Source organism: Phyllobates terribilis, unplaced genomic scaffold (assembly GCF_046119375.1).
Source record: "Phyllobates terribilis strain yellow unplaced genomic scaffold, ASM4611937v1 Scaffold_11__3_contigs__length_659146591, whole genome shotgun sequence".
Lineage (NCBI taxonomy): Eukaryota > Metazoa > Chordata > Amphibia > Anura > Dendrobatidae > Phyllobates > Phyllobates terribilis.
This window is the reverse complement of record NW_027362771.1, coordinates 39,098,972-39,119,351: the sequence shown is the minus strand read 5'-3', so window position 1 is coordinate 39,119,351 and position 20,380 is coordinate 39,098,972. Positions and strand designations below refer to the sequence as shown.

Below are 20,380 nucleotides of genomic sequence, written 5' to 3'. Positions count from 1 at the left end.
AGCTGAAATAGAAGTAATTTTAATAAACAAATGTTGACCCCAGAGGTGGGCAGCAGTTTTCTTTGGAACGAGCCACAGAATGCATTTTCTGCACTGAATACCAGGTGTCTGACGTAATAGAAGAAAGTCTCTGTAACGTACAGAATAATGTAACAGCTGGTCCTTTAGATCAGGAGAATATAGCATCACGTGATACATGAGCATCTACAGTAAGCAACACATACTGTACATATCTTCATATCAGACTGGGGAATATTGCTAAGGATAACGACTTGGACCGTAACACAAATGGCCGACGTCTGCTGTCTACTGATCTACACCCAAAATCCAGAGAAATCTACAGAAAAGCCACATTATTTGTGTGGTGATCTGTGTCTCACTAGGTGGACGTTTCTGGTTCAAACGCCACTATAACATGCTTTTACTTAATGGCTCTGCCCCTGCTAATCTGTAATCTGAGAGATGAGGAAGTAGTAGGAATAAGGGGAACCACACAAACGTTCTGAACGGTGAATTTGTGGCTGAAATACGCCATTTACATTCACTTATTATTTATATCCTCTGGCACATTTCATAAAAAGGCTCAAAGGGAACTGGTGTTTTCCAAATATATGATATTGCATATTAAATATATAGTATTATATGTTACTTCTAAGCCTCAGAGAGCGGATCTGTTTCTATATTGCTCTAGGCATACTCATACACAGTTTACCTGTACACACCGTATCGGCATAGACAGGAATGTATGCATTATGTCCATATATGCACCACCATCTGAAGCCCCAAATTAGTTCAGGGGCATCACGTGTGAAAGCGGTTTTAAAGCACCACTCCATGCTTTTTTGTCTCTTTGTTTAGGGATCACATATGTGAGCGTAACGTATGTAGTCACATATTCACCAGTAGTCATCTTCACCCGTTTTCATCCCGCTTCGGCACCATGTAATCACAGTTGTGACCTGCCAAATCTCGCAGCGGTTGCTGTGTAAAAATGAGGTCACTTTTTTAAAATCTTCGCAATGCAAGTCTATGGGAATTCAGGAGGAGGCTCTGTAGCTTCGTTCTGAGTTCCATAGACTTGTATTAAGAAAACTGACTGAAGGAACACATGGTGGTCTGACGGCTTATAAAAGTCGTGACGTGGTGCTGGAGCAACCGAAGCGAGGCTGAAAACAGATGAAGACGCCAGTCGGCGAGTATGTAACTACATGCATTACACTCACATTAGTGATCCCTAACAAAGAATTTAAAAAAAAAAATCTGGAGTGGTGATTTAGGAACAAGTGATAATATTTCCCACAACATCGAAATTCTTGGTGATAATGTGTCACCCCAGGCCTGGATGCCACAAACATTAAAGGCTGTGTCTGAGAGCAGGAGGGAGGTTCTCTGGTTAGGGACCATTAGCATACAGCACCTCCTGTCCCAGGCCAGTAGGGGGAGCTGGCTGCCCCTATAAAAGCTGGAACTGAGGGCAGGGTTAGAGAGACCAGGACCCACTTCTGAAGCATCCAGAAGGGTTCCCAGAGGAAAGGGACAGGTCAGCAGCAGCTGAGGAGTCCGGGAGGCAGAGGAGGAACAGCAAGCCAGGGACAGAGGCGACGAGAGCCGGTCCTGGCAGAGATAATCACACAACCGGACACTGGGGTCCGAGGCTGTCAGGGTTGCAAGCCCGGCAGCAGATAACCAACCTGCAAGGGATTTCAGGTTCATTGGCCTAAGAAGCCTGGAGGCTCCGCCACACAGAGGGACCAGTACAGCGAGGAGAAAGCAAAAGGTACCCAAGGCCCGAGTCGCAAGCCATACAGGCGTAGTACACGGCCAGCTCAGGGACGTGGGCTATCACACCACGAAAAGGGGGATAGTCAGCAAGGGCAGAGAGAGAACGGTAGGCCTTCACACTCACCCTGACCAGTGGGGCTCGCCCGAATGCTCTCAGACCCCCAGGCCCATTCCTACCCTGTACTCCTGTTGGGTCATTAGTACTAACTACAATAAAGACCCTGGACTGTTTGAAGCAGACTCTGAACCCTTATTACTGCGCTTGCACCATCACCCCCAGCATCCTATTACACTGCCCTGAGGCTACACTCTTCTCGTGGGGAGTTATCCTATCCCTGTGCTGCACACCAACACCAGCCTCAGCGGTCTGCCTTACAGCGGCGGTCATCCCTGACCGCAATCCACGGGTGGCGTAGTCGGACATTCAAAACACTGATAAATAGACTGCCACAATTTGGTCTGACCACCCTGAGCCACGGGATCGGGTTGCCACTACTACACCCAACATTGCACTGAAGCCCGATTCCGGGTGCCCCACGGCCCAGGGGGCGTGTCAATAAAACCACATGTTATTGTGGCTACAATAAGGGTTCAATTAGGGCAACATGGTAGCTCTGTGGTTAGCACTGCAGCCACCTTGCAGCACTGGGGTCCTGGGCTCAAATCCCACCAAGGACAACATCTATAAAGAGTTTGTATGTTCTCCCGTGTTTGCGTGGGTTTCCTCCGGGTTCTCCGGTTTCCTCCCACACTCTAAAGACATACTGATAGGGAATGTAGATTGTGAGCCCCAATGGGGACGGCATAGATGATGTATGTAAAGCGCTGTGGAATTAATGGTACTATATAAGTAAGTACAATAAATTTAGACATCCATTTTTCATGTACAGATTGATGGATAGCACTCATCCCCATGTTATTCTATGGGGCCGGGCACAGCACATTTTCGATATCTTCCTTGGACCAAGACTGTCCAAGGAAAAAAAATCGCAGCATGAACGAGTTGCATCCAATTACCGGATTGCACTCAGCCATTCATGTCTGTCAGTCTGTGGAAAAAAAATCGGTCCACACTCTGATGACCTCTGAGTGTGGTCAGATTTTCACAGACAGCCAGAATGGAGAATTTTCTTTTTTCTACATATCCGAGAAAATCAGATCTCACTGTGATCAAACTCTGATCAGAGTGTGATTAGCATAATCAGCCCAATTCCCTAAGATGAGAAAAAAATCGGTTGTGTGACCCTAGCCTTAAAAGGATGCTCTCATGGTCTGCAGGAGTGCAGCTCTTCACAGGCTTCCTCCTTGATTGACAGTTTGGAACAACAACAGCGTTGCGATGCTGGCATTAATTGTGTGCTCTCCAGTGCTGCCAGTTGTACTGAAGAAGGACGAGGTCAATATCGAATAGTGCACTCCAGTGATCACACAAGCTTCAGAGCATTGCTTACAAGCTCTATAGGAAAGAGCTTGTAAGCACTGCGTAGCAGAGGCCGATTACCTAAGCAATAAAATTACATTTTTTTAATAACAAAGTAAATTGCAAAGTTGCTTGTTTTTACAATCACTTTGCAATTGTACCTATTAAAAGACATGAGACAACCCCTATAATGTCTGCGCAGTTCAGGAGCCGAATTGTTTACTTGCAAAATTAATGGGTCGACATTAACAATTATTTAAAACTGTAAAATCACACCGTGGAGTGTGTCACTACCCAAAGTGGGTAAACCTTAATAAAAATACAAGCATGAATGTGCTGCACACCATCACATAGGAAATAACAGTTCATGTATTTCCAAGTGGTAAATGGCTGTGTTCACACCTGCATGGAGTTAAACAAAAATAAAAACCCATCATCAAAGGAGTTGTCCAGGCTATTGACTGCAGCCTGCTGACTTGTGACTGTGCAGAGCGCATGCTGTCACGATTCTGCTATTCAGATGTGAGCGTGCGGTCAGGTGACTACATTATGCGATTAGCATACTTGCGGTCACATTACGACCATATTTTCTTCCGTTTTTCTCAATTCTCTTCCAGTCTAATTAGCACGGATTGCACGCAGTCACGATTCGGCAGTCTGCAATCACAGAAATTGACCGCACACTTTAGTCCCAAGAACCAGACAACCACTTTTAAAAAGAAAAAGTATACTGTGCAGAACAATGTATTGTGTAATAGATTTTTCTGTAGTATCTCCAGTTCTGAAAAGTTTATGTCTTCTTCCAATATACCCCAAAGATATTTCGACATATAGTAAATACATACATGTAAGTACTACTTAGAAAATGCTTGTTTGTTGGTTGATTACATCTTTACTGTCAGCGTAAAAGTCACTGATTGTCGGCATCACATCTCCCATATAAACAGGAAAGTTTTGTTATAATGCATACATGTCAAACTCTGGCCCACAGGGTGGTTATATTTGGCCCACAACACCAGAACCAGCACCCTTATGTGGAGCCATTATTCTGTGTGGAGGACTATGTGGGGCCCATAATACAGTATGGAGGACTATGTGGGGCCCATTATTCTGTATGGAGGATTATGTGGGGCCCGTTATTCTGTATGGAGGACTATGTGGGGCCCATAATACAGTATGGAGGACTATGTGGGGCCATTATACTGTATGAAGGACTATGTGGGGCCCATTATTCTGTATAGAGGATTATGTGGGGCCCGTTATTCTGTATGGAGGACTATGTGGGGCCCATAATATAGTATGGAGTACTATGTGGGGCCATTATACTGTATGGAGGACTATGTGGGGCCATTATACTGTATGGAGGAATATGTGGGGCCATTATACTGTAGGGAGGACTATGTGGGGCCCATTATTCTGTATGGAGGATTATGTGGTGCCCATAATACAGTATGGAGGACTATGTGGGGCCATTATTCTGTATGGAGGACTAAGTGGGGCCCATAATACATTATGGAGGACTATGTGGGGCCCATAATACAGTATGGAGGACTATGTGGGGCTCATTATTCTGTATGGAGGACTATGTGGGGCCATTATACTGTAGGGAGGACTATGTGGGGCCCATTATTCTGTATGGAGGATTATGTGGTGCCCATAATACAGTATGGAGGACTATGTGGGGCCATTATTCTGTATGGAGGACTAAGTGGGGCCCATAATACATTATGGAGGACTATGTGGGGCCCATAATATAGTATGGAGGACTATGTGGGGCCCATTATTCTGTATGTGGGGCCCATAATACTGTATGGAGAACAATGTGGTGCCCATTATTCAGTATGGAGGACTTTGTGGGGCCCATTATACTGTATACCGGTTGGCCCATGGCTTTGTCCAAGTTTTTAATTTTGGCACTCTGTGTGTTTGAGTTTCACATTCCTGTTATAATGCAAACTGTATGGGGATGACTGATCACACTAGCAATCATCCATCTTCATACAGTTTGCACAATCACGATGCATGGTTGTATGTAAAAGGGCCGACAAATGCCTTCCGATATCATTGATCGGAGCTTGTTTGTTTCCTTTATTTGCCATTGTAAAAGGACCTGTAGATACAATGTCAAGTCATACCCTACCCTCCACTGATACTTACAACACGATTGGGATGTAGCCACATTACCTGTCTGAGAGCTGTCCAGAAATAAATGACCCCGTAAGAACACCAGCAAAGAACAAAGACGTTGTCAGCGGCCCCTTCCAGTCGTTGTCACAGACTATATCCCACTGTAAAATAAAATTGCAAATGAGCTAAAAAATATGATCTAATGGTTTCACTCACTTACAATACAACTACTTCCAGAGTTCAGTGACAGATGGAAATATATACAGAGATCAGGTAAGAAGAGACCATGAATCAGTTTTCAAGAGAAGTGAAGGGTTCATGCCCTCATCCATGTGCTATCTGTTTTTTTATATGGACAACACTCAAACACATGATAGTTTACGGGTGCTTTCACATCTCTTTTTTTTTTTTTTTGCAGAACGATGGTCTGCAAAAAAACCCCCAAAAAACTGACATAACGTATGTACTACTTTGGTCTGATTTGCAGGCCAAGCATTCCCATTCTAAGTAATGGGGCATGTTGCATCCCTGTGCTGTGCGTTTAAATAATGAAGTGTGAATAAAGCTTAAGAGAAAGAAAGGTATGAAGCAAAAACTGATGCTTCTCTCTCCTATCTCCTCTTATTTCGCTCGTGTTTCAAAACATTGTGCTAAAATTGCAAAAAAAAAACCACAACGGAATTTCAGCATCACCAATATGTTAAAATATGTTTCCAAACAAGAGGCAAATATACTAGAAAATCGGAGTATTGGAGTGTGTAGCAGTAGCAGCCTTACCCCTTGTCTTATATTCTTAAGGTAGTTGATAGTTTTATGTTATTATGATGATAGAGGTAGACTTGGGTTATATAAAAATACACTATGTTATGTAATTGATCAATAATATCACCAATATGTAAAGTGTAAAATCATTATTTTGTAAAAAAAAATCTAATACTTAGGTGAGCTGTAGTACCTCCATAAAGCCTGGAGATGTCACTGTTGCTATACATGGTTTTATGGAAATAGTGGCACTTCTGTATTATCATCCACTCACTTTTCATACAGATCAGATAGCACATGGACCTCATCCATCCAAACTGTCCTGAATAGATCAATGGGCTTCAACTGAGGAAAAATGAAAGCAGCCTTGTGATTGGTAGCTATGGCTGATAAGTGAGGCCCTGTGCGTTTCGGGAGGTCCGTTTATACTGCAGTTACTATTCATATTGTCAGCAGCTGTCGGATGTTGGGGAGGGGTACACTTCCCGTTTGGCTACTTTTACTACTTCCCTTAAGTAAAGAGGAAGAGATGTTGCCACAATCGGAAATGGGTTTTATTACTCACTTACCACCAGACAGAAACAAACCAAATCACACACACGCGTGACATGTCGACTCCTACAAATACAGTAGATACAATCTAGAAGCCTCTTCTGTTGTCATCTTCTGGTTGTAGTTCATATACGGTGTGAATGTGATGAGGCTGTCCTCACACTACCAGCAGAGAAAAGCCTACTTACACTGGTTTTGCAATTGCATTTTTCTTTTAAGGGGTATTCCCATCTCCAATATCCTCTCCAAACATATAATAGGTGTAATAATAATAATATTAGCAAATACCTCCAATTAGAAATGTAGTATAGTTCTTCTAATTCGCTATGCCGCTCACCCCATGTGCAGGGCATTGCCGTAGCTTGGGTATCCATGGTTACGACCACTAACTGCTAACTAACGGTCACTATATAAGTGGTTGTAACCAGGCATACCTAGGCTACTGAAATGGCCTACATGGGGTAAGCGACATAGATAATCAGAAGAACTACTCGCATACTACATTTCTAATTGGAGGCATTTGCTAATATTATTATTACATCTACTACATATTGGGATAGGATCTTGGAGATGGGAATACCCCTGTAAGTCATTTAGCTGCTGTATCTACTGTAGCTGAAAAAAGTACTGGAACAAATAACCAATCTGGGTCCAAACAGAGATCTATTCTTCTAACCGAGCTACCAATGATTTCAAAACCACAAAATAATATCACCATAAGCCAGTATCTGTAGAACAATACAGCAATAACTATAACATCAGATGGCTGAATAGAACATAGTGCCAACCTATAGCCACAGGCATCCCAGTCGATGTGTCACTTGCATACTTGATGCGCTTCCCCTCTTTATTTTTGAGCTTCCTCGGGTGTAGAAGAAATCATATAGAGACACAATGATCAGCGCAGCAGCACTTAGATAAAACCACATATAACGCGTAATAATCTGCTTCTTTTTTCTCAGCTTAAACTGACCCGCGGTGCGTGTTTCAAATCAACAACATGTCAATTTCTCTTACAGGTACGCTGAGTTTTATGTGCAGTTTTCCCCATAGACTTGCATTAACTGGGGAAAATCTGCATAAAAACTGCATAAAATGCTCATTGTGGCAACTTAGCTTTATGTTTCTAAACCAGAGATTGCGGTAGACACAGAAAGGGGTGTGCAATTTATAATCAGTTTGGTAAAAGGAAAGGCATGAATATATTTTTTGTATACAAGAAAAACAGATGCCAAACTGATGGAAAAAACTGACACACAGCTAAAGATGGAGGAAAATCAGTCCGTGTTGATCCACATGAAATAATTGGAGTCATGTCCTGCTCTGGATTGATCTAAGGGTCAAACTCACCCACTCAAGTACATGGGTCAGTGAAAACGATAGACCGCACACGGATGCCCACCATGAGCTATCTGCTTAGTATGGAGCAGATGCTGGGAGATGCTTAGGAAACACTCTATTGAGATTCCTTTTTAGCATGTATGAAAAGCAGATGGTGTGGATAGTCCAAGATTGACAAACGAGACACAAATGAGACCATCCAAAAATAAAAAATATTTTGTTTTTGAGGATACAAAACAACACATGTAAATAAGGGCAGAAATGGCACCTGCTCCCTGAGTTAAGTGATAAGACCTGTTGTATGGGGAAAACCTACGGTATATATCCAACAATACACGTTACTGAGTGGGTGAACAGGGCTATGCTACCTCCTCAGCACTATGCTATAACGTAACAAAACATACCAGGGGCTCATGCACACAGGTGAATGTACAAAGCAGTAAGGGTACATCCACATGGGAAAGATGCTGGGTGCTTTCCATGGTGAGGAGATCTGAACAATCACTGCAGAAATTTCTGTTATGGACATTGTCCTGAGGTGCAGATTTGAGGCTCTCCCCTACAAGCATTGCCTTATTGAGGTACACATGAATACAACTAATGATGCACAATAATCATTTTACCGGCTACATATAAAATAAATAGCTTCACGACATCAACCAAGAGTGCCAGGCTCAGTAAGCTGTATGATTACTCACTGATGGGATTATCATAAAATACAGCATGCAAACCAGCTAAACCTCCTGAAACGCCCGAAAGGTAAATAGCTGTGTGTATAGTTCCACAAGGCAAGTAGTATCCATGTGTCACTGTGGCTATCAGTTCGCTGCTCTCGATCCCACGTCATGGTGTGCTTTTATCTCCAACGGGCTCCCAAAGCGTGGACGGCAGGAACACAAGCGCTCCAATTCTCATCATTGTATCCTTCTTCATCATATATAAAGCTGAATGCTAATGAATGCAAATCAGAGGCTAAATCAGCATATGATAATAAGTTATGCTTTGTGATTAATTACCCTCCACCATCCAGCACTGCTTGCTGGCAGTGAATGGAAACATTGATTGCTTACATCCAGAGGCCGCACGCTTGCCTTGATCAAGTCCGCTCCGCACAGGGGCAGCGCTGCGAAACACAAGAAACAATGCAAACTTATCCCAGATGGACAAGATGAGGAGAAAGACGAATGTTTTCAATCATTGATATCATTAAGCTGCATTCACATATTGGGGCCACATTGTGTTGTGGATGTACAGTGATTGCGGAAAAAAAACGCACCGGGGCTGCTACGTATGAATACAGCCTAAGGCTGGGTACACAGGGAATGTTTTCCAGTATCAAAGGATAGCTGCATATTCAAGAAATAAAATGACCTAAATGCAAACATAATGACTCAATAGTTTAATATCTGTCATCAGTCATGTGGCTGATGTGGGGAAGCATGGTGGCTCTGTGGTTAGCATTGCAGCGCTGCGGTCCTGGGTTCAAATCCCACCAAGGACAACATCTGCAGGACTTTGGAAGTGTTTACATGGGTTTCCTCCAGGTTCCTCCCACACTCCAAAGACATACTGATAGAGACTCTGGATTGTGAGCCCCAATGGGGACAGTGAAGATAATGTCTGTAAAGTGCTGTGGAATTAATGGTGCAATGTAAGTGAGTAAAATAAATAAATAAAATGTGTGCAAAAATATTGAGGACTGGCAAATAGTGTCATGGAAAGTTGTCTGGTTTATCAGAATTATAACACACAGGTTGAAATACCATAAGTGCAAAGCGGCCCTTAGCGTAGCGGGCAGCATCAGAATAAGGGCCCCTGCAGACAAATGTCTGAGAATCATCCAGAAAACGCGGATGATTTTCATCTGTGTGTCCATTATGATGTCCATGTGAGACCAGGTTTCATACATGTACATTATCAAATACAGTTTCCTAGGTTTATAATAGAAATGCATCAGTAACAATCAGATATGCAACGTGAAAGCATCCTAAATATTTTATCATCAGGAGACAAAGTGTTTTTATCACTGCTAGACTAGCTGCCCACCTGCATCCTGCTCCCACCACACCCCCTCCTCTGATAAGCAGCTCACTGTCAGCAGACAATGTACACAGAAAGCTGTGGTGTGGGCGGAGTTAGCTTTCTGAGCTCTGCTACATCTACAGCAGAGAAAAGTCTTAGGGTATGTGCACACAGCCGGTATTGGCAGCGCTTTCAACACAGCATACTTTACTTTAAGTGCTGCACGCAGGTGAATCGTATGTGTTCATTGAACCATGCGGATTCACCGCAATCAATACATTGCACTGATAGAGTGTCTCTTGCGTTCAATCCGCAGCGATTACTGATCGTGTACACGTACCCTTATTGTATCACAACTGATGCTCCGAGTACACTAAGCGATACATGGTTGGAATCAGGGTCTCTTTCCCCACATTATGCTGCTCTCAGATGAGGTAGTAAAAACCTGCTGACAAATTATCTTGTGCAGCCATAAACATCTCTCCTGGACACAAGACATGAACAGTGTCAGTTTACATCCCTTGAAGAAGCCATACAGCTCTGGAACATAGTTATTTTATCTTTATAACATACTGAAGTATGAAGCCATTCGAAAGTCCAGGAATATCTAACCAGTCACTAAACTGACACATTCCACGAACGGTTGGAAAAATAAGATTTGCTCAGTCTTTTTCTTAAGATTTTTTTTTCTAAATATATATATATATATATATATTTTATATATATATTTTATATATATATATATATATATATATATATATATATATATATATATATATATATATATATATATATATATATATATATATATATATACACATACATACAGTACAGACCAAAAGTTTGGACACACCTTCTCCTTTAAAGATTTTTCTGTATTTTCATGACTTTGAAAATTATACATTCACACTGAAGGCATCAAAACTATGAATTAACACATGTGGAATTATATACTTAACAAAAAAGTGTGAAACAACTGAAAATATGTCTTATATTCTAGGTTCTTCAAAGTAGCCACCTTTTGCTTTGATGACTGCTTTGCACACTCTTGATGTGGTAATTCATAGTTTTGATGCCTTCAGTGTGAATGTACAATTTTCAAAGTCATGAAAATATAGAAAAATCTTTAAATGAGAAGGTGTGTCCAAACTTTTGGTCTGTACTGTATATATACCAATGCTTTCTGGCTGATGTTTTGGTCACTTTTGAATGTTGGTTGTGCTTTCACACTCGTGGTAGCATGAGACGGACTCTACAACCCACAGAAGTTGCTCATCTCGTATCTTCACAGCATAGACAATTGCCTTCAGATGACCCCAAAGATAAAAGTGTAAGGGGGTCAGATCGGGAGACCTTGATGGCCATTCAACTGGCTCATGACGACCAATCCACTTTCCAGGAAACTGTTCATGTAGGAATGCTCGGACCTGACACCCATAATGTGGTCGTGCACCATCTTGTTGGAAAAACTCAGAGAACGTCCCATCTTCAGTGCATAAAGAGGGCAGCACATCATCATGTAGCAGTTTCAGATATCCAGTGGCATTGAGGTTTCCATTGATGAAGAATGGCCCCACTATCTTTGTACCCCATATACCACACCAAACCATCAAGATACGAGATGTGCAGCATCTGAAACAACGGATACTGGAAGCCTGTGCTAGCATTTCTTCTGCGGTGTTGCTATCAGTGTGTCAAGAGTGGGAGAGGAGGGTTGCATTGACAATCCAACACAATGGGCAGCACTTTGAACACATTTTATAAGTGGTCATAAAGTTACGTTAAAACCAAGCACACCATTGTTTTTCTTATGAGATTCTCAATATGTTTGAAGTGTCACATGATCCTCTTCCCATTGAAAAAAATAAAGTTGGATCCAAAATGGCCGACTTCAAAATGGCCACCATGGTCACCACCCATCTGGAAAAGTTTTCCCCCTCCCATATACTAATGTGCCACAAACAGGAAGTTGATATCACCAACCATTCCCATTTAATTTAGGTGTATCCATATAAATGGCGCATTTGAATTCTGCTCCCGGCTCGCCCTGGAGTATGGGGCGCTTGCGCAGTATGACATGGCCAGACAGAAGCTTGGAGCGTTGGGAGTGGCGCATGCGCTGTGACGAGCGGCTCCGGCCGTGCACAGTGAAGTTGGGAACTACACAGCCTCACTGCGCACGCGCATGCTGCAATTATTTTCTCATCCCGAATCAGTATGTCAAAAAAGTCTCAGATCTGCAGTGCCTCATAGTATACCATTGAGCCGAGTGCTATCTGATAAAACATCGGCTAGCACTAGGCCGAGTTATACGCCAGTCTGAGCGAGCCCTTCAAGAGGCAGAAGAGAAAGACATGTGATCCCAATTAATCAAATGGCATATGAGCAGTCACCTGACAATTGCCAGGACTGCGGAACAGACTTTATTCACACATCAGTATTTTTGATCAATCAGTATTTCATCAGTATTTGTTTGCCAAAACCAGGAGTGTTTCCTAAACACAGAACAGGTGTCAATCTTTCAATTCGTTTTTCTCTATAAGTTCCACCCATGCTTCTGGCATACAAAAACTGATGCAAAATACTGACCAAATACTAACGTGTGAATGAGGCCTTTAACAGTGAGTACACTGTATACTGTTAGGATTCCACATATTTAACTCCTTTCTTAGTTTTTTACATGGCACAGGTAACTGCTTTCAAGTCTGGTCATTAAAGGTTTAAAAGTTTTGATATCAGTCACCAAGAAGAACCAGTACCTCAGAAAAACCATCCTATGGCTCAGATAGGTCTCAAAAAGGCTGCACTTGATGGCTACTTAACTATGTTACTCTATTAATAAAGTTATTAAAATAAATAATGCCAAAGAGCTCAAGTTTTGTCTCATCTGACCACAGCACCTTCTCTCAATAACTCACAGAATCATCCAGGTGTTCACTGGCAAACCTCAGACTTGCTGCACATGTGCCTTCTTGAGCAGGGGGACCTTGCGGGCACTGCAGGATTTTAAACCTTTAAGGCGTAATGTGTTACCAATGGTTTTCTTTGTGACTGTGGTCCCAGCTGCCTTAAGATCATTAACAAGTTCCCCCCTTGTAGTTTTAGGCTGATCTCTCACCTTCCTCATGATCAAGGAGCGTCTAACTGGTCTGTAGCAGTCAGAACTCATAAATGTGTGTAGGGGATCAAATACTTATTTCTCACTGCAAAATGCATATAAATTTATCTAATTTATTCAATGTGATTTTTTTGGGATTTTTTGGGGGGATATTCTATCTTTCAATGTTAAAATTAACCTAACCTAAAAATTATAGACATGTCTTGTCAGTGGCCAAACTTACAAAAACAGCAAAGGATCAAATACTTATTTCCTTCACTGTATATGAATGCAACCATGATCATGATCCAACTGTTAAAGGAGAAAAGGAGTAGGCTCTATCAGGCTGAACATTTATTGGATTTGCTCAATCACAATTCTTTGTCAGTAATCTATGTGAAAACAGAAAACAAATCATTAAGGCGCCTTTCAGATGTCAGTGTTTTGAGTATGTGTGGTGTCCGTTTCCACACGTACTGGAGACACTGACACACGTAGACCCATTCAAATGAATGCGTCTGTACACATGTCAGTGTGTTTCCAAGGACCGTGTGTCCGTGGGCAAAACACGCTGACATGTCTGTTTTTTTCTCACAGAACGGGCCGCACACGTGCACAGTGATGACATACGGATGACAACCGTGTGTCATCAGTGTGACACGTGCTGGTGCCTGGGAATCAGCGGTACAGTTAGCGCTGTTCCCAAGCGCCGGGTGCTGCAGGCATCTGTCATCATTGTTCCCTGCTTGAATTACGATCAGCGCCAGCAGGGGACAATGTTGAGAGTAGTATTCGGCTCCCGCTGTGTCCTGGTGTGAAAATTTAAATAAAATAAAAATAACATTATGCTCACCTTTCCAAAAATGTCCCCTGCTGTAATCCATCTGACAGCTCACGCAGAGAAGCCGGGGAGAATGACGCACTACAAGTGAGCGGGCCCCGGAGCTGCGCTCAGTGAGTGACAGGACACCGCTCGCTGTAAGTCGTCAGTCTTCCCGGCTCCTTGGCATGAGTGGTCAGATGGATTACAGAGGGGGACACCTTCGGACAGGTGAGTATAAGGATTTTTTTATTTTATTATTTTTACACCAGGACACAGCGGGAGCAGAATACTATTCTCGTCACTGTCCATTGCTGGCACTGATCGCAGCACAAGCAGGGGTCAATGATGAGGGCAGTGTTCAGCACCTGGCGCTAACTGTACCGCTGATTCCCAAGCTCCGGTGCCTGTGATACTGATGCGGCACACAGTTGCCACACGTGTGCCACACACACGGACACGGATATCTCCGGTACTGGTTTTCCCAGAGTTGTCTGGCAGAGCAAAGGCCTATTCGACTGTAAACATTCAGGACACAGGAGAGTCTTCAGCTGACCGTGTTTGTGGGGGCAGCTTTCTAAATTAAATAATCAGCTTTTCAGATATAACATAATAAAATCAGTTCTGAGGATGATTTTATAGCAGGTTTTCGCCATTGTTTTTGCTGAGTTGTAAATATACCCTTTAGGCTTTTGTATCATTAATTTTGGTACTAATAAAGGGTTTTCCAGTGTCAGACTGTTTGAAAAATCGTACGAATTTCATCCAGAAAACTTGAATAATTTCCAACCATACTGTCATCGGTGTGTCCGTTTTTTACGTCCGTGTGGCATCGGATTTTAACTATCAACAGTTTAAAATGTACATGATGAAATCTAGTTTCCTAGGTTAATAATGGCATTGTATGTGGAAAAATCAGATGCTACACAGGTGATCTGTATGGGATCCAACTTCCTTTACGCACTCATAGACTTCAATAAGAAAGTCTCATTAGACACAAGAGACTAGTGCATGCTGCATTTTTTCACATCTGAATTATCGTAAATTAGTCAGTGTGTGGTTCAACTTTTACTTTGACATCACATATCCGTATTATACACTTGTCTGATACTACTAATACTGATGTCTTATTTTTAAGACTTGCACAGAGCACCAGAAATCCCAGCCGGTGTAATATACAGGTAATGCCAGCTTGAGGGAGTGTGCTGCATGCGTGGATACAAGCCCAGAAATTGTTTTATGTAGTACTTGGCACAAAGTCTTAAATGTGGTAGCTAAGGAAGCTGTTGTTAGTGGCAATCAATGAGTTTTATTATTTTATTCCTATTGCTGTGAAAAGCAATTGCTAAATAAAGCTGTCTGAGGTCAGTTTTCTAACCAGTCATTAACGTTGCCATCATACTTGTCACTGCAGGATGAATGCTTAGTGTGCACAGCTGCAGTGACACATATGAGAGCACCTTCACAACGGTGCATTATTTATGCTCTGTACACACTTTGTTTTATGAGCACGTTCAATCTATTCATATGGCCCTAAGCGCCAACTGTTATGCCAATGGTCTCTTTTTTGGCTCTCATTGGGCATAAGCATAGCTTTTTCTTTACGGTATAGGAAAACTCTATCTTCTAAGCATTGCTTTACAGATGGATACAGTACAAGACATATGCCATGTGTCATACATCAGCGCATCAGTATTTCAATTGGTAAAAGTTGGAGATTAGCAAAAAAAGCAGAGTGAACAGTGTTTGAAGGTTACCTCTCAGAATTCCCACTAAGATCATAGGCAACAGAATTACATTTTTTTGCTTCATCTGTCAAAAGGAATGTGTCAGCTAATTCATGGTGGCCAAACTACGGGCACAGAATGCATTACTGCAGTGTATGTTTTAGGCTGTGTGCCCACTATGCGTTTTTTAAGCGTTTCCGCAGCAGCAATTCCGCTGCAGAAACGCTTAAAAACGCATGGTAGAAGGTCTGCCATGTTCCCCAATGATAATCCGCATGTGCTGTGCACATGCTGCAGAAACTTCCGCTGCGGATTATCATTGCGGAAAAATATGCAGCACTACCAATTATTTTGCGGAAGCGCTGCGTTTTCGCCGCCATTGACTTGCATTGGAACGCATGGAATCCGCATCACTGGATCTGTACATGTGGACGCCATGCGTTTCAATGTGCGGATGGTACCCGGGTTTTGAGAAGAGGAGACTCTCCTCCGGACCCGGGTACCATAGAACATGTAAAAAAAAAAGAATGAAATAAAAAATATACATTATACTTACCTTCTGATGGCCTGCGATGTCTTTGTCCTGGCTTGCCAGCAGCTCGCGGTAGACTAAAGGACCTGCCATGACGTCATTTAGTCATGTGACGGGTCACGTGACCGCTGACAACGGCAGGTCCTTTAGTCTACCGCGAGCTGCCGGCAAGCCAGGACGCATCGGATAAAGACTCCAGGGGACATCAGAAGGTAAGTATAGATTTATCTTTTACCATTCTTTCAGTCACACTATATAAATCCATGCCGATTGCATGGATTTATATAGTGTGACCAAGTTGTCAAGCACTTTCCAAGTGATGCTAAAATCGCTTGGAAAGCGCTTGTCAACCCGCATGTGGAAATACATGTGAAGAACGCTTCACATCCGCATGTCCCTGGCAGGAAAACGCATGTACAATCCGCATGTACAATCCGCATGTACAATCCGCATGCGTTTTTTTTCTGCCAGGGAGATGCAGAAACGCTCAGGAAAAAATCCGGAGCATTTCTGCATCGTGGGTACATAGCCTTACTCATATAAATTGGATCGAGTTCTGTCCGCAATGCTCTCCCGACCCAAGCATGTCAGCCTCATATATTTCTATGCAGCTGTCATGCTCGGGTCAGGAGAGCCATGGCTATGTGTAGGGAATGCGATCCGATCTCTGTCCGATTTATACGGCCATCTGAGACCTGTTAGTCTAGGGGATAAACCACTGGGGACTTGCATCAGACTAGTCATCCCAGATGCATTAGTATAGTCATTTTCAGTGAGTTGCTTTTAATTTTACACCTGAGTTTTTGAAGTAGGAAGGTTTTATCAAACATCTTGGAGAATTAACCTCAGATCTTCTGTGGATGATGTTAGCATGATGTGTCATTCATCTGCTGCACTCACTTTCCTTTGCCGATAACGGAGTCTACAATCCTTAACTTTGCCCATTTCTGCTCTGAAATATTTGTCTGGGAGAGACCTTGCTAATGCAGTACCTTATGTCTTGCTGCTGTGCTCCGTCTTCCCATTGTGTATGACCTTTGACATAAAATTGTCTTCCACAACCTCAGCTTTGTAACAGTTTGACTGTTCCCCACCCAGTTTTATGCCTCCTACTCAACTGTTTCTGTTTCAGTTCATGGCTGTATTTCAACCTATATATGAAAATGAAAGCACTTCTGTACACCACTCTGCATAGAAGCAAAGCACTTCTGTACAACACTCTGCATAGAAGCAAAGCACTTCTGTACACCACTCTACATAGAAGCAAAGCACTTCTGTACACCACTCTGCACAGAAGCAAAACACTTCTGTACACCACTCTGCACAGAAGCAAAACACTTCTGTACACCACTCTGCACAGAAGCAAAACACTTCTGTACACCACTCTGCATAGAAGCAAAGCACTTCTGTACACCACTCTGCATAGAACCAAAGCACTTCTGTACACCACTCTGCATAGAAGCAAAACACTTCTGTACACCACTCTGCATAGAAGCAAAGAACTTCTGTACACCACTCTGCATAGAAGCAAAGAACTTCTGTACACCACTCTGCATAGAAGCAAAGCACTTCTGTACACCACTCTGCATAGAACCAAAGCACTTCTGTACACCACTCTGCATAGAACCAAAGCACTTCTGTACACCACTCTGCATAGAACCAAAGCACTTCTGTACACCACTCTGCATAGAAGCAAAACACTTCTGTACACCACTCTGCATAGAAGCAAAGAACTTCTGTACACCACTCTGCACAGAAGCAAAGCACTTCTGTACACCACTCTGCATAGAAGCAAAGCACTTCTGTACACCACTCTGCACAGAAGCAAAACACTTCTGTACACCACTCTGCACAGAAGCAAAACACTTCTGTACACCACTCTGCATAGAACCAAAGCACTTCTGTACACCACTCTGCATAGAAGTAAAGCACTTCTGTACACCACTCTGCATAGAAGCAAAACACTTCTGTACACCACTCTGCATAGAAGCAAAGAACTTCTGTACACCACTCTGCATAGAAGCAAAGCACTTCTGTACACCACTCTGCATAGAAGCAAAGCACTTCTGTACACCACTCTGCATAGAACCAAAGCACTTCTGTACACCACTCTGCATAGAAGCAAAACACTTCTGTACACCACTCTGCATAGAAGCAAAGAACTTCTGTACACCACTCTGCATAGAACCAAAGCACTTCTGTACACCACTCTGCATAGAACCAAAGCACTTCTGTACACCACTCTGCATAGAACCAAAGCACTTCTGTATACCACTCTGCACAGAAGCAAAGCACTTCTGTACACCACTCTGCATAGAAACAAAGCACTTCTGTACACCACTCTGCATAGAAGCAAAGAACTTCTGTACACCACTCTGCATAGAAGCAAAGCACTTCTGTACACCACTCTGCACAGAAGCAAAACACTTCTGTACACCACTCTGCATAGAAGCAAAACACTTCTGTACACCACTCTGCATAGAAGCAAAGCACTTCTGTACACCACTCTGCACAGAAGCAAAACACTTCTGTACACCACTCTGCATAGAAGCAAAGCACTTCTGCACACCACTCTGCACAGAAGCAAAGCACTTCTGTACACCACTCTGCATAGAAGCAAAGAACTTCTGTACACCACTCTGCTTAGAAGCAAAGCACTTCTGTACACCACTCTGCATAGAAGCAAAGAACTTCTGTACACCACTCTGCACAGAAGCAAAACACTTCTGTACACCACTCTGCATAGAAGCAAAGCACTTCTGTACACCACTCTGCATAGAAGCAAAGCACTTCTGTACACCACTCTGCATAGAAGCAAAGCACTTCTGTACACCACTCTGCTTAGAAGCAAAGAACTTCTGTACACCACTCTGCATAGAAGCAAAGCACTTCTGTACACCACTCTGCACAGAAGCAAAACACTTCTGTACACCACTCTGCATAGAAGCAAAGCACTTCTGTACACCACTCTGCTTAGAAGCAAAGCACTTCTGTACACCACTCTGCATAGAAGCAAAGAACTTCTGTACACCACTCTGCACAGAAGCAAAACACTTCTGTACACCACTCTGCATAGAAGCAAAGCACTTCTGTACACCACTCTGCATAGAAGCAAAACACTTCTGTACACCACTCTGCTTAGAAGCAAAGAACTTCTGTACACCACTCTGCTTAGAAGCAAAGCACTTCTGTACACCACTCTGCATAGAAGCAAAGAACTTCTGTACACCACTCTGCACAGAAGCAAAACACTTCTGTACACCACTCTGCATAGAAGCAAAGCACTTCTGTACACCACTCTGCTTAGAAGCAAAGCACTTCTGTACACCACTCTGCATAGAAGCAAAGAACTTCTGTACACCACTCTGCACAGAAGCAAAACACTTCTGTACACCACTCTGCATAGAAGCAAAGCACTTCTGTACACCACTCTGCATAGAAGCAAAACACTTCTGTACACCACTCTGCACAGAAGCAAAGCACTTCTGCACACCACTCTGCACAGAAGCAAAGCACTTCTGTACACCACTCTGCATAGAAGCAAAGAACTTCTGTACACCACTCTGCTTAGAAGCAAAGCACTTCTGTACACCACTCTGCATAGAAGCAAAGAACTTCTGTACACCACTCTGCACAGAAGCAAAACACTTCTGTACACCACTCTGCATAGAAGCAAAGCACTTCTGTACACCACTCTGCATAGAAGCAAAGCACTTCTGTACACCACTCTGCATAGAAGCAAAGCACTTCTGTACACCACTCTGCTTAGAAGCAAAGAACTTCTGTACACCACTCTGCATAGAAGCAAAGCACTTCTGTACACCACTCTGCACAGAAGCAAAACACTTCTGTACACCACTCTGCATAGAAGCAAAGCACTTCTGTACACCACTCTGCATAGAAGCAAAGAACTTCTGTACACCACTCTGCACAGAAGCAAAACACTTCTGTACACCACTCTGCATAGAAGCAAAGCACTTCTGTACACCACTCTGCATAGAAGCAAAACACTTCTGTACACCACTCTGCTTAGAAGCAAAGAACTTCTGTACACCACTCTGCTTAGAAGCAAAGCACTTCTGTACACCACTCTGCATAGAAGCAAAGAACTTCTGTACACCACTCTGCACAGAAGCAAAACACTTCTGTACACCACTCTGCATAGAAGCAAAGCACTTCTGTACACCACTCTGCTTAG

At 42.9% G+C, this 20,380-nt stretch overlaps 1 protein-coding gene across 1 annotated transcript in view; it reads right to left on the bottom strand.

Moving 5' to 3' along the window:
- Positions 1–20,380, bottom strand: part of LOC141165534 (solute carrier family 22 member 4-like) — a 135,386-nt gene that overhangs the window by 65,819 nt on the left and 49,187 nt on the right. Inside the window, exon 2 of the mRNA XM_073651207.1 lies at positions 5,387–5,490. Coding sequence (XP_073507308.1) covers positions 5,387–5,490 — 104 coding nt within the window. The remainder of the gene's footprint in view (positions 1–5,386; positions 5,491–20,380) is intronic.